This window comes from Protopterus annectens, chromosome 8.part0 (genome assembly GCF_019279795.1).
Source record: "Protopterus annectens isolate FY-2018-M chromosome 8.part0, PAN1.0, whole genome shotgun sequence".
Classification (NCBI taxonomy): domain Eukaryota; kingdom Metazoa; phylum Chordata; order Ceratodontiformes; family Protopteridae; genus Protopterus; species Protopterus annectens.
The window spans coordinates 23,047,120-23,062,348 of NC_056741.1; the positions used below are offsets into that span (position 1 = coordinate 23,047,120).

Here is a 15,229-nt window from a genome sequence, read left to right on the forward strand (position 1 = left end):
CAGATGTGTTCATTTTCTGAACAAAATACACTGCACACAGATCTTAAGGGAGGATTTTATGTTTCACTTATGTCATTTCAAAAAATCGAAGCCTTTTCCATAATTAAATGGAGACTCATGGATGAAGTCTATACACACAAAAATGGGCAGGCTTGGGTAGACCCCTGTAAGAACAGAGAGAGGAAACAGGAAAAGTTTTGACAGTGTAGAAAAAAATAGCTAGTGTCTTTCTACGTTATAAATTGCAGTACATTATGAGAGAAAGAAACTCAAACACTGCAGAAGCTCTGAAGATATTTCTGATTTATATCCACCTTGAGGCAGATAAACTCATCTGTTGAGAGACTGACAGATGACAATATAGGCTATATGGTTACTAAGAGTACGGTCACAGTTGCAAGTTCTAATAAAAATAACTTCTGAAATAAGTTCATAAAATGAATGGGACAGTGCCAAGCAGTGTAGGTGTCTAATTATAGGCCTAGAAGGTAATGTTGCAGGACAAAGCCAGACCTCCACCTGCGCTGTACATCTATCTTGCAATACATGAAGTGTGGACAAATCCAAACAGCCACTTCAAATATAATCTGAACAGATTCATTACTTGCCCTGATGGCAGCTGCTCTCATGAAATGTCTTCTTCCTCACCCAAACATGGTCTAGCTATGACCCTCTTAATTAAGGTGAAGCAGCTATAGCCAGCCAACCACATGGTAATACTCTGCTTCGGTACTTGTCAGTCCTGCTTCCCTGGCTTAGCATACAAATAAATGGTCAGTCTTAAGTTACCTGAGCTGTCTGCATACAATCTCATCATCAATCGCATCATCATCTTCCTCCTTTTCAGGCTTAGAATATAATACTGGAAACTTAATAGACCAAATTAGAAAGAGTTCGGAGACTACCCTACAGTATAAAGGGGTCAGTCTACAATATACGTTGACCTTGTGAAAAATGTTTTAATATACATTAGGGCTTGCAACATAAAATTCCACTTGGTTAAAGTAATACCCCATAGAAAATTTCACAACAGTTGTACTGGCAAGTTACTTAATTTAAAAAAGGAAAAATAGTGAACTTTAATAAAACCAAGGGACATGCTGATGAAATGAATTGTAGAAGGGGATCTGTGCTGCAAGATATAAAGCAAAACCTACTTCAATGAACAACAAACAAACTGGGGGGTAGGGGTGGTGTGTCCTCAGACATAGGCTGAGATGGCAGATGCAGCTTTTTTTTTTTAAACAGCTCAGTAAGCTAGTTCCTAGCTGAAAGTTATTACAAACTCTGGAAGTCTTGTCAGTGGTGCGACAAGTAGTACATCTTTCCTTAGTGCAGAAGGCTGTAGATTCTAGTCTCTGGTAGTCTTGTCAGTGGTGCGACAAGTAGTACATCTTTCCTTAGTGCAGAAGGCTGTAGATTCTAGTCTCTGGTAGTCTTGTCAGTGGTGCGACAAGTAGTACATCTTTCCTTAGTGCAGAAGGCTGTAGATTCTAGTCTCTGGTAGTCTTGTCAGTGGTGCGACAAGTAGTACATCTTTCCTTAGTGCAGAAGGCTGTAGATTCTAGTCTCTGGTAGTCTTGTCAGTGGTGCGACAAGTAGTACATCTTTCCTTAGTGCAGAAGGCTGTAGATTCTAGTCTCTGGTAGTCTTGTCAGTGGTACAACAAGTATTGCACCTTTCCTTAATGCAGAGGACCTGTAGATTCTAGTCTCTGGTAGTCTTGTCAGTGGTGAAAGTAGTTCACCTTTCCTTAGTGCAGAAAGTTGTATATTCTAGTCTCTGGTAGTCTTGTCAGTGGTGAAACAAGTAGTACACCTTTCCTTAGTGCAGATGGCTGTGGATTTTAGTCTCTGGTAGTCTTGTCAGTGGTGAAACAAGTAGTTCACCTTTCCTTAGTGCAGAAGGCTGTAGATTCTAGTCTCTGGTAGTCTTGTCAGTGGTGCGACAAGTAGTACATCTTTCCTTAGTGCAGAAGGATGTGGATTTTAGTCTCTGGTAGTCTTGTCAGTGGTGCGACAAGTAGTTCACCTTTCCTTATAGGTTCATACTAGGCTATCTGCCCTAGGGCATTTATAAGCCTAGCCAGAGTGTGTTTGGCTTTCGCCACACATTTTAAATTAATTTTGCTATGCCCTTTTTCGAGGTTAGTATACTGTGCCTCTGTCCAACAGTGACACAGAAGTGATACCCGGGATAAACCTACGATCTCCCATCCACTCAAAGATTCCTCTTGAAGACAGTCAATGAGGGATTCTGCCTAACCTGGACTGGGATTTTATTCCAGAGTGAAGGGAGCCTCTGGGTTAGGAATCTGTCCCTCCAGCATGCCCTATTTATTTCAGTGCTGAGGTTCAAGTCTCTCGAGCGCGTAGCTCAATGGCATTTGGATTTTCTGAGGTGCAGCATGTCCATTAATTCCGGGTTGGACATGGCCTTATATGTCAGGCACAGATCGCCTCTGAGCAGGCGGTATGCCACTGAGTAGAGCTGGAGTTTCTTTAACCAGGCAGCATATGGCATCTGTTTGAGCCCTTTGATCCTCTTGGTGAGGTACTTTTGGGGTCTTTCCAGTTATTGCAGGTGTCTAGTAAGGTACATCCTAAAAGGGGCATTGTACTCAATTATGGGCCTGATGAGGGATGAGTAAAGAGGCACGATGACCTCCCCTGATCTAGATGTGAATCCCTTTCATGATTAGGTGGGCTATATAAAATGTTTTTCTAACCACTTTGGCCACGTGGTTGTCAAATGAGAGATTGCTATCAACTTGGGTCCCCAGGTCCCTAATTACTTCTTCTGTACTTAATGGATTACCACCTATGTGATAATTTGTGGGCATTTTGTTTTTGCCAAAGGGGATGACTATACACTTTTTGGCTGAGGCCATGGCTCTGGCACCAGTTGTCTGTTTCTATGAGGCCCTTTTGGAGGATGCTTGTGTCGGCTGGAGAGTCTATTATGGCGCCCAGTTTGCAGTCATCTGCGAACTTGGTTAGCCACAGTCCTTTCATGTTGGCCTGTACCTCCGAGAAATATATATCGAACAAGAGAGGTCCCATGACTGAGCCTTGTAGGACGCCACTTGTAACTGGTTTGGAGTCTGAAATGGCTCCAGCAATTCTAACCATGTGGGTTCTGTCCTTGAGCCAGTTTGCAACCCATCTAGTGACATAGGGGTTTATATTTAAGCTTAGTGCAGAAGGCTGTGGATTCTAGTCTCTGGTAGTCTTGTCAGTGGTGCAACAAGTATTGCACCTTTCCTTAGTGCAGAAGGCTGTGGATTCTAGTCTCTGGTAGTCTTGTCAGTTGTGCGACAAGTAGTACACCTTTCCTTAGTGCAGAAGGCTGTAGATTCTAGTACCACACCAGATAGATCAAATGCTGACACTGCAGTGCAGCATAACAGGGCTGCTGCACTCCTGACTGCAACATCTTTCGGATGAGATGTTAAGTTACTGGTAGGTGCTGTTGCATCCACCTAAGCTATTGAAAGCAGATGAAGAAATTTCCCCTAGTAGTATAACCACCACCTTGAGTGTCCCCTGATAACAGGCTGCTGGGCCTATTGGGAATAACCAAGTTAATAAAAGATAGATAAATAAAATAGTGCAAGCACACTAGTGGGGAGAAAAATTATTCCACTTGGATATGTCAGACTTTGTGGTATCAAGAATCCTCATAGCCATGCATAAATACATTAGTCTGCACGCATGAGACAAAATAAAATTTCTTTCTGATACTGTCGGTCACTTTGGAATACCACCTATGTAACACAGAATACGGATGTATCAAAAAAAAAAAAAAAAAAAAAAAAAAAAAAAGCCTTCCTTTAAAACTATTTTGGATTAACTTCACAACAATGGGTCAAAACTTCCAACAGACAAGAGTAAAATGCATACCGTGCCACCATGCCTAGTAGGATAACAGCTGCCCGGCGTTCCAGCACTGAACATGGAGACTTGCCTGTAAATTGTTCCCAAAGTACCTGGATAACTGGAGGCTTTATCTCATCTGCCTTCACAAACTCATAGATCTAGGAAAAAATATTCACATTATACAGCATTCTGATAAATGCACACATTTTAATTCCCCAAAGGAAACAGTATCCCTTATTTAACAGATGTAATGCAAATTAAACAGATAATTAACTTAAGTGGGTCAAAATCAATGCGCTTAGCTTATTCAGTACCTGATGAATTAAAAAAAAAATCTGACTCAAGAGACTCAAGCTTCTAAACTAACACCTGTGGTATCCTGGCAAACTGGGAATGCCAACACCTGAGGTAAAATATCCTGAGGAAAGGGTTATGTTCTAACCTCTACAAGTTCCATCTATTATCCTTCCAATCAAAGGCAAACAAACTGATTTTCCAGGAATGAGCACCTTCAGAAAGTGCAATACTCTATGAACTTCTAGGTGTCCTTCCCTTCTTTTTACACAAGTATACCACAGGGTACAACCACACTTTTCGAAAGGACACAAAGGAAGAGAAATTTTCAGAAGTGCCCGCCCCCCCCCACCCCCAAAAAAATAAAAAAAGTACAGTTGTGTACACTTACCATAAATGTAGATGTTAGAATGTATTCACTGTTGCAGTCATTACATTTGGGTTATCTGCTTGCAGGTAGCCTTCAGCCGACCTGATTATCAAAGTCTTGGGTCCTGCGTCGGTTGCCATCTCTTCGTCAATGACATCAGGGGTATAAAGCACGCAGCCGAAGCAATTACATCAGTTTTTCTTGCCCCAGATGTCAGGTGCCCCCCATAATGGGAAGCAATTATATACAAGGTTACACCTCCAATTATAAGCAAATACACCAGAAAGTTTAAATAGAGTAAACAAGAGGAGAGGTATAGGCTTAAAATGGCTCACAAGGGCAGTTAGCTTAGTACTAAAACTATGAACTATGAACCTATAACCAACAGAAGTCAGGGGGTTGGAGGGAGGACTACAACAGTGAATACACTCGAACATCTACATTTATGGTAAGTGTACACAACTGTGCTATGTTCTTCGTGTTTCACTGTTGCAGTCATTACATTTGGGTAGATTCCCAAAGCTGAGGAAGGGAGGAGGCAATTAGAAAGCATTAGGACCAGCTATTAGGCCCTGCAGGACTGCAGTGGCAAAACCAGCTCTGGATTTAGAAAAAACTGGAAAGTGTTAATGCTTGGTGAAGGTATGTACAGTACTCCAGGGTAGCAGTTTCTAGGCTGGCCCTGATAGAGACACCTCTAAGAAAGGCTGTAGAAGTAGATGCAGCCCTGGTGGAATGTGACCTTATCCCCTGTGGGGCAGTTTTCCATGGTGCTTATAGCAGAAATGAATGCAATGGCCTATTCACTTTGAAATGGCCTTCCCCTCTGCCCCTGCAGCAAAGGCAACTAGCAGCTGTTCAGTTTTCGTAAGAGGCTTAGTCCTGTCCAAATAAAATCCAAGTTGTCTGCGCACGTCCAAAGAGTGCAGTATTCGTTCGCCTTTGTTCTGTGGATTAGAAAAGAAGGTTGGCAAATGAATGGACATGTTTGAGGGCTACACTGGATACCACCTTGGGCATAAAGGAAGGATTGGTCCTGAGGGACACCCTGTCCGCATGGAAGATGATGAAGGGCTCCATTGCCATGAGGGCCTGTAATTCAAACACTCTTCTTGCTGAAGTGATGGCTAGAAGGAAGGTTGTTTTCCAAGAAAGCAATTTCAACTCTGCAGTTGCAGCTGGCTCAAAATGAGGTAGAGTGAGCTTTTGCAATACAAAGTTAAGGTCCCAGGCTGGAGTAGGGGCTCTCCTGGGTGGTCATAAATTTTTGGCCCCTCTGAGGTATTGTTTCAGCAGGGGGCGAGAGAAGAGGGGAGGCTCAGTATTACAATGTGCTGAAATGGCTGAGGCATGAATTTTAATAGAGAAGAAGGAAAGGCCCTTGTGAAGCATCTCTAAGTATTGAAGAATATGTGGTAAGCTGGACACTGATGTGCCCATCCCCTGAGCTTGGCTCCAGGAGCAGTATATTTTCCACTTTTCAGCATAGGATTTTTTAGTACTAGGCCTCCTTCCCTCCAGGATGACATCCAGCGCTTGCCTGGTATTGGAAAGCTCAGGTAATTAGCCAGGCTGCAATGTTCAAGGTTTGAAGCTGGGGGTGCAGAATCTGGCCCTCCTGCTGGGACAGCAGGGGAAGGGGTCTGAGGCAGGTGCCATGGTTCCAGCAGTGACATACTGCATAACCAATGCTGTCGTAGCCAGTGTGGTGCAATAAGTATTGTTCTTGGTTTGTCCTGTTTGATCTTTAGTAGAACTTCCGAGAGGAGAGGCAGAGGGGGAAAGGCGAAAACTGAGAGGCTTTCCCAGGTGAAGGACAGGGCATCCACTTTCCAAGCTTGTCTGTGGGGAGTCCTTGTGCAGAATTTGTCCAATTGGTAGTTCTGAGGGGAGGCAAACAAGTCCATCTCTGGGCTCCCCTGATTTGTTTCTCAACATGTTGAATATCGTTGGTTCCAATTTCCACTCGTGTGGGTCCATGAGATTTCTGCTTAGGTCGTCTGCCAGTGAATTTAGCTTGCCTGGCAGGAATTCAGCTTGTAGATGTACTTGGTAGCTCAAGGGCGTGTTCCACAGAGCCATGGCTAGTCTGCAGAGAGGGTATGAGTGGGTCCCCCCCTGCTTATTTATGTACCACATAACAGTGGTGTCTGTCTTTATCAATATTTGTCCTGGAAGAATGTGGTCCTTGAAGGCTGTCAGAGAATTCTGTACAGCTAACATTTCTTTTTGATTGATATGCAGGTGCATTTGACTCTGGTTCCATATGCCCTGAATGCACTTCCCTGCCAGGTGAGCCCCCCATGCATAGTGTGATGCATCTGTTAGGGTTTGGGTGGCAGGTGGTAGAGTGAATGGCAGTCCCTTGTTATGGTAGCAGGCCTCTGCCCACCAAAGGAACTTTGTCTTTATACAAGGAATGATAGGAATCATTGTTTCCAGGTCCTGAGAATGTTGAAACCATTGGCTTTTTAGGTATCATTGTAGTTTCCTCATATGCAGTCTTGCATATGGAATTCGTAAGATGCAAGAGACCATGAACCCCACGGCTTGCAGTATTTCCTTGCAGATAGCTGGGTCTTTGTGGCCAGTTTGAAGTAGGCTGTGAAAGACTTGTTTCTCTGGCATGAGGTAGGCCATCTGGGAAGTTGTGTTCAAGCTTGCTCCCAGGAATACAATTTGTTGGCAGGGTACTAGGTGAGATTTATTTTCATTTATGGTGTACCCCAGTGAGGTTAGCAGTTTCTTTACAAATGCCAGATGGTATAAAAGTATGTCCTGGCTTTCTGCCTGAATCAGACAATCGTCCAGGTATGGGTATATTTGAATATTTCTTTGCCTGCAAATGCAATGACTGGAGATAGGCACTTTGTGAATACTCTGGGCGCAGTAGATAAACCAAAGGGCAGTGCAGAGAACTGATAGTGCATGTAGCCTGCGCTGAAGCATAGGTATTTTCTGCAGGATTCCCTTACTGGGATGTGCAGGTAGGCTTCCTTCAAGTCTAATGTTGCCAACCAGGCATTTTTGCTTAACATAGGAAGCAGCTGATGAAGAGTTAACATTATGAATTTTGGGATTACCAAAAAGGTGTTTAGGATAGATAGGTCCAGAATAGGACGCCAGGAGTTGTCTTTTCTGAGTACCAGGAAATGTCTTGAGTAAAAACCTTGTCCCCATTCTTCTGCTGGGACAGTTTGAATAGCCCTGATACTTAGAAGCGAGAGAACCTGCTGTTGAGCCTCTGCCCACTGATTTGGGGGTAGGTCTGGCCAACCATTTGGAGTTGGTAAGGTGTGGAAGTGGAATCTGTGTCCTTGGGAAACTATTTAAAACCCATTTGTCTTGGGTAATGAGTTCCCAGTTTTTTGCATGCAGGGCAAGCTTTCCCCTAAAGGAGCAGTCAGTTGAGCAGGGCTTTGAAGGTTTAAGGTTGTCATTGTGACAGTATACCATAGGGGGGGGGGGTGTCTTACTATTCCCAGCTTTGGAAGTGGGAGCCCCCCCCACTGCTTAGGCCTGTGAGTACCTTGAGACTGTAGCCTAGGTGGTTTGCTGTTACTGGGTTTGGACTGAAGGCCTGGACGAGACAGGAAAGGACCAATTCTTAGAAAGCCAATGCCTACTAAATCTGGGAGGCTGTACTTCCAGGAAATCTTTAACAGTCTGCATAGATTTCACTTTTTCCTCCATCTTTTTAAATTCTTCTTCTGCTCTGGTGCCAAACAGGCGGTCTTGGTTTAAGGGAGCATCCAGTAATTTAGCTTTAACATGATCTACCAAACTTTGCTCCTTAAGCCAAGGTATTGCATATCTGGATACATATTAGACATATGGATACAGGTTTTCAATCTGAATTATTTAGAAAGGAAACGTTCTCTAATGGCTATCTAGATTATACAAGTAATCAAAGAAACATCTTTAAGGGACAATGTATAAGGGTAGCAAGGATGAAGTCAGATTATGACACAATGGTTAGAGAAATCGATAATATAAGAAATATGTTTGTTAATAGGGGTTATCCCTTAACATTATTAGATGATGTATCAACATATATTATTATTGAATGGGGCAATAAATATACCCCTATTCTAGTTATTGGTACAGAAAAAATTATTAGGAAGAATAAAGTGAGTGATGAATTTAATAGAGTATGTGTATTGACTTATACACCTAATGTTAATTATGTTAGAGAAATTCTGGAAAAATATTGGAATAAATTAGTAGGAGATGAAGCCAAAGGTGTAGTAGGAATAAAACCTTGTATTGTATATAAAATGGGTAGAAATATAAAAAATTTATTGAATGGCTTGAATTCTCAGAAAATGTCTACAAATACCCACACTAAGAAATGTGGGTCTTGTAAACAGTGTTGTGTAATAAATGAAGCAATTGGATGTAGATTAAATGATGTCAATAGTACTTGTATAAAGTTTAAAAAGGGAAACTGTAATAGTAGGAACATAGTCTATTTCGCTAAATGTACAGTATGTACTGCTTTCTACATAGGGAAAACAGAAAGACAGTTTAGAAAGCGTATATATGAACATAGGTATAAGATTAAGGTTAAAGATACCAAAAATGCATTGTTCAGACATATTAAAGAGAAAGGTGATGCACATAATTTTATATTTGGCATTATTGATTATGTAAATATATCACCGTGTGGTGGTAATTATAAAGCCTATCTGGGTAGAAAAGAAAGCCAGTGGCAAATGTTGACAAATGCCACAATTTCCTGGCATAAATGATTTTATTTCCATAAAACCTTTTTTACAGTTGTTATAGCATAATAACATTATTTGAATTGTTATTTTAATTGCAATAATTGCCTTAATTTTAATATTTTAATATAGTGTATGCACCGATAGTAAAAATTGATTTTAAAGTATTTATAGTGGATATACATTTATGTGTGTTAGAAAAATAGATGTTTTTTTGATAATAATTGTAGTAGCACTTTAAACATTGTTAAGTATAGCGCTTGAATAAAATGGCGCCAAAAAGTTTTTAAATATGTCATCAGCTGTTAGTATTATGGTTCTGAAGAAGTCTGTAGTACACAGATGAAAGCGCTTAACCGTTTTTATATGCTTGGAGTGTGATTAAATATATATTCCTTTCTTGTTCGAGTCGAGTTTCACTTGTACCGTAAAGCTTAGTTGAGACATAATTTTGTCTCTTGTGAGTTTACTACAGAAATGACAGTCTAAAGTGTCATCTCTAAGGGGAAAGAGCATCCAACAGACACTTGGGTTGTGGTGTGTGCGTGATGGAAATTTTGCAACCCCTGGATATTGTATCCCCTTACCCACCTATCTCATATGAACTTAAATAACTCCTTCAGATGGAGTCAAACTTCTCATCTGCCTATAGAGGACAACAGCAGGGGAAACCTATACAGTTGTTGCTGCTTGCAAATTACAAAGGACCAAAATCAGGGACAGATTTTAAATAATTTCTTTAAATTTTTTTGTCCCCTCATACTTATTTGTTCTGTCTTGGGCCCCAGAGCATCTCATCCACCCCAGGCTTACTAGCCATCCTTCTACTCCCCAACTTAGATTTACACCAGTATTGCTGCGGCCAGTTGTGGATCCTAAGGGTGTCTTGGTGGCACAGCTTGTTTGTACTTCTCTCAAGGAGGTTATGCCTTATCCACTTCCCCTTTCAGACCCCCCCCCCCAAAACAGTAGTTTATTGTATTTGCACCGAGTTTCCTTTTAGGGAGTGCCATCCTACAAGGATAGGTGTGCCAATCTCTTCCCTGTCACTTAGTGAGTTGCCAGAGTCGCTAATCGAAACCTGGGTCAGCTGGGCCATAGTCAGGGCTAGAGCAGCTGGACGGATTATAAATATTGATCTTACGAACTTAAATATTACTAGAACAAGTTTTGCATTAGTATGCATTTTCCTGAATGACATGGTGTAAAACTCAATGTCTGTTTAGTAACTTCAATACTCAAATGATTTGCAAGAAAACCACAAATTTTATGACAAATCAAAACGGACTCAAAAAAACTCCAGCTATTCTCTGTCTCATAGTCTACTAAGAGGCAATCTCTGCTTGACTTACAAAGCCATGTCTGACCCACCTCTGTTAGAAATGCTACATCTAAAGAAATCACAATCCCTCTGCATCACATGCTCCAGAGACCTCAACCTCATTACCACAATCAACAGAACATGCTGTAGTGACAGGTTCATAACCCAGAGACTGCCTATGCTCAGGAATAGGCTTCCCATACATGTCAAGCAGAGCACCTCACTGGCCCTCTTCAAGAGAAATCTTGATGAGTGGCTAGAAAATAGAAAGTTCACCCCGGGGATCACTCCAGTGGCTCTACTTGGTAGAGGTACTGAGAACTAAGGTTGGGCAGCACGACGCCAGGGCACGCCTATGGGCTAGGCTTGTAAAGGCTCCAGGGCCATCAGTCTAGTACACACCTATGAACCTACAAAAAATGAGGCCAAAACCTGGACATATTGCGAAAAGTCTGGGCAGCTGACAGGTATGCCCTCGAGAAGTAGAACCTCCTTCACCCAGATTAATGGCATGATGCACTTATGGTGATTCCAAGTATCTAGATTTAGGCTGCACTTAATAGTGTTTTGATGGAGTGTTCCAACTTAGATGATTAAGGCTGTCTTAGTGGTATAAGCTTCCTTTTGATGTAGCATGTGGAAAAACTTTTCCCCACAAGCACTGAGCTCTGGATGCGTTTGTGTGTTACTACTGGCAAGGATTGTTGGCAGGGCACTTGAGTACAGGGAATACGGGCATCATACTTGCCAGTGATTGCTCTGATGTAATCTGGTATTGGGTTATCCATGCAGAAGAAAGGGGAACCAGTCTAGTAAGTGATTAGAGAGTAGACAGCCATCAGCAGTGACAAATCCAGTGATGAAAACAGGGCCTGAATATACGATCCAAGCATCAGACTGGTGCCACGTCTGACAGATTGCTAATCAATGCCAGATACTGCTGCTGTGAGGGTACACTACTGGCTCAGCATGCCAAATGGTGGCACCATACCAATCAGTGATGGCCTCATTCCCAACATTTTGTTACAGAGATAAGACCAACAGTAGCAGATACGCTGGCATCCAAGACTGAAACCTAACAAGTTACAGAAGTGGTACAACACGGACCCAGGGCTCCCTCATTCTGATGCCTAGAATGAGCTGCTAAACTTCCTAGCCATCACTTCCTGCACATTCCTGGACAATTCCTTATAATCCATTTCCTGGGAAGCATTGACCTGTGGCAATGCAGTCCATAGCATCAGCTCCTGCTAAGGCGGTCAAGGAGAAGATTTAGCTAATGCAATGACACGTAGTAACTCCATGCAAGCCAGAGCTCCTATTAAAACCTTGATAAATGGCATATTCTGAAGTACTGTGCCATTCACCAAGGCAAAAGTTGCAGTAGAGTACTAAACAACAGGCTTGATACAGCCATCACATGCACACACCTTAAACAGCTACTGCATAGTCATGTAGTCAGAGAGACAGAGAAGCACACCAAGGTGAAACTAGAAAAAAGGTCTGAAATGCATCAGAAAAGGTAAAGTAAACAAATGTTATTTACTTGCCAAAATTACAGATACTTATTGCTCCATTTGGCCTGCCATTGAATATTAGAAGATGAACTGTTTGGCTCAAGGCCGGGTCACAACCAACTTTAGTTACACAGGAAGGGCTTGATCTTAAAGCAACTCTTTATGGAAGACCAAACAGACTGGTTTGCAACACAGGGTACGAAGTTCTGATATCAGTCTTGTTCAAGTGAAAGCTATTAAGAGTACAGTCTTGAAAGACAAGTGCTGGGCTGTACAGCCAGAAGTAGGTTCTAATTGAATTTCACTAAGAGCCTGTAGCAGAAAATTGAGGTCCCAAGAGGGAGTGGGAAACTTGATGGGCGGTCTAGGGATGTGGATGTGAAAGGAAAGACGCAGTCTCTGGATATTATGCTCTTCACCTGTGTGTTATGGTCAGCCAAGCATCTAGTTGGAAAGGGTCCTCTCCTCTGACTGCCTACAGAAGGAAGCAGTTGGGCAAGCCTTCAGGGAAGCTAGGGAGGTTTGCATAAGGAAGGACCCCATAACCCCTGATTTTGCAGATCCCCTTTCCCTTTAGGGTGGCATCCATTGAAAAATTTCCCTGTGCCTCTGGGTGCCTTACCTAAAGAGGAATGAAAGGATAAACATTAAGCATTTTTGAACCACAGACCTCTGCTACCTTTCTGGGCTTCTTTAAAGCTCTAGTGGCAGATCTGAGCCAGAAACTTTTCCACTTTAAAACTTCTCCAACAGTCCAGCTCTTCTCCTCTTCCTCAATGCAGTCTCTCTCTATTGTACCCCAGATCAGGTTTACACCCTTCAGAAACAGAGCACTGAGGAAGCCTTCAGAAAGGCTGCTGGTGTAGGTCTACCCAGAAAGAGAAGTGACAATCTGGGAGAAGGAGAAGTGTGAGGAAAGTCAAAGCAGATCGAGAGGAACAATCAGGATCTACTGTTACATACATAACTTGTATATCCTATATTGTTCCCTTAGTCTGCCTTGACTGCTGGAAAGGAACCCTCAGCTACTTTTCATCCTGTGTTGCATCATGATAGGATACCCCTGAAGATGGAAGATCTGAAGCAGTTCTGGACCTTGATCTAATTTGATGACAATGTTGGTGTTGTGTGAGATGCAATTTGACAGCCATCTGGTGAGAGTAAGTTTGGAAACAATTTAGTCTTGCAGCAAAAAAGGATACAAGAAGTTGATTATCTTTACATAAGGATCTGGTCCTATAAAGATGGAAACAAAGCTGTCTGCGGAACATTCAGAGTATGTAGGGGGTGTTATGTACTCGGCATAACATTCCATCTGTGCTGTCCATTTTCATTCAACAATTTGGTTCGGATCAGACCCTGTAATCAGACTCTACCGCTTTTTAAAGCTCACGGTACTGGAACTCTCAAGCTCCTCCCTTACCCATAATGCTCTATTTCCTTAACATACCTCAGATCTGGTTTGCTGGCCTTATAGCTTCATAGGAGTATTAAAACACTAGGATGAGAAACCAATACCTGAAGCTCAAAAGGAGGAACAGTGGTTCCCTTATAACCTTTTCATTTTCCCAGCATACATCAGCTAAATGGCAGGGGGTCTGAGGGAGGGGAGTTGAAAAACGAAAATGGACAACACAAAGTGAATATTATGGCGAGTACAAAACATCTTTATCTGATGTCAATTTTCATTCATTCCTCAACAATTGGGACAGAGTCCCCAGCTACCTAAATGCAGGGAGGCCTCCAAGGAAGGATATTCCTGAGGAATGTTGAGCCAAAGGCTGCTCTTCCACTCCAGACTAGATCCAATTTGTAATGAGTAATAAAGGTATGAGGATTAGTCCAAGTAGTAGCCACACACACATTGTCCATGGAAGCCCAGGAGAAAAATACTGATGATGTCATGAACCTGGTCGAATGGGCTCAAACATTTTGGCAAAGACAAACCCAATTTGTTATAAACAAAGGATATGCAGTCAAGTCAACTATTTAGCTAAAGTAAGTTTTGCAACTGTCTTGCCCAATTTCGATTCAGCAAAAGAAACAATTGATCTGTTTGTCTAAACATCTTTGTTCTATGCAAACAAATGTAATTATCTGTGAACATCCAACAAATGTAACATGGACTTACCTTTGTGAAATTTGGGAAGAAAACTGGAAGATTAATCGACTGATTGATGTTAGATTCTGACACCATCTTAGGAAAGAAGGAAAGATTGGTTCATAGTGCTACCCTATCTCTAAGGAATATTAAATAAGGAGGCTTAGAAGAGGCTTGAAGTTCAGAAAGTCTTTGAATTTGAATAGAGATTATAGCTACCAAAAAGCTAGTTCACCATGTTAAAAATGTCATGTTGCTGCTGGTTCAAAGACAAAGGAGTCAAAGCTTGTAATACTAAATTTAAATCCCATGGCAGAGTTGGATCTTTAAAAGGTGGTCTGAGAAGGATACCACTTATAAAGGCCTTTCATAGTTTTGAGGAAGCTAAGGTGGAATTGTTAACTCCTACGTAAAAGTTAGAAACGGCAGCTAGTTGAACTTTAACAGCTGAGGAACTTTATTAAAGATTGCTGCCAGAAACTGAAGAACTTTTATGTGCTGGTGGTGAAAAAGGGTCAATGTCTTTTTGTCACCCCCCCAAAGAACAAATCTTTTCCATTCATTTATGTAAATCTTCCTAGATGAGGCTTTATGAGAAGATAAGAGTATATGACAGACGGGAGGAGAATCTAGGCTATCAGTGGAAGTGGAGAATCCAGTCAGCTTTAGGTTTGAGAAGTCCAAATGAATCATGTCTGTCAGGTGAGACAGACATTTGGAAGTGGATCCAGTATCCACGGAGGATAAACTAGAGGAGCCAAAGAAAGGGGAACCAAATCTGATTAGGTCAATAACAGGCAATGAGGATAACTTTGCTCTTCAGCGGAGATGCTTTTTGGAGAAATTTAGGGATTAAGGGAGTTGAGGGATATGCATTGAGGAGACCCAGAGGGGACAAATCATGAGGGACAGTATCTCTTGGTGACTTCCCCGGTAGGGAGATCAGGACAAAGAACCTGCTGCACTTGAGGGGAGATGCAAAGAGGTCGCAACAAGGTTGCCCTCATTGGTGGAACATCTTTTC

The 15,229-nt window shown here is 42.1% G+C and overlaps 1 protein-coding gene across 1 annotated transcript in view; it reads right to left on the reverse strand.

The window, feature by feature from the left end:
- Positions 1 to 15,229, reverse strand: part of NCAPD2 (non-SMC condensin I complex subunit D2) — a 1,714,408-nt gene that overhangs the window by 819,021 nt on the left and 880,158 nt on the right. The window contains exon 18 of the mRNA XM_044079588.1: positions 3,903 to 4,036. Coding sequence (XP_043935523.1) covers positions 3,903 to 4,036 — 134 coding nt within the window. The remainder of the gene's footprint in view (positions 1 to 3,902; positions 4,037 to 15,229) is intronic.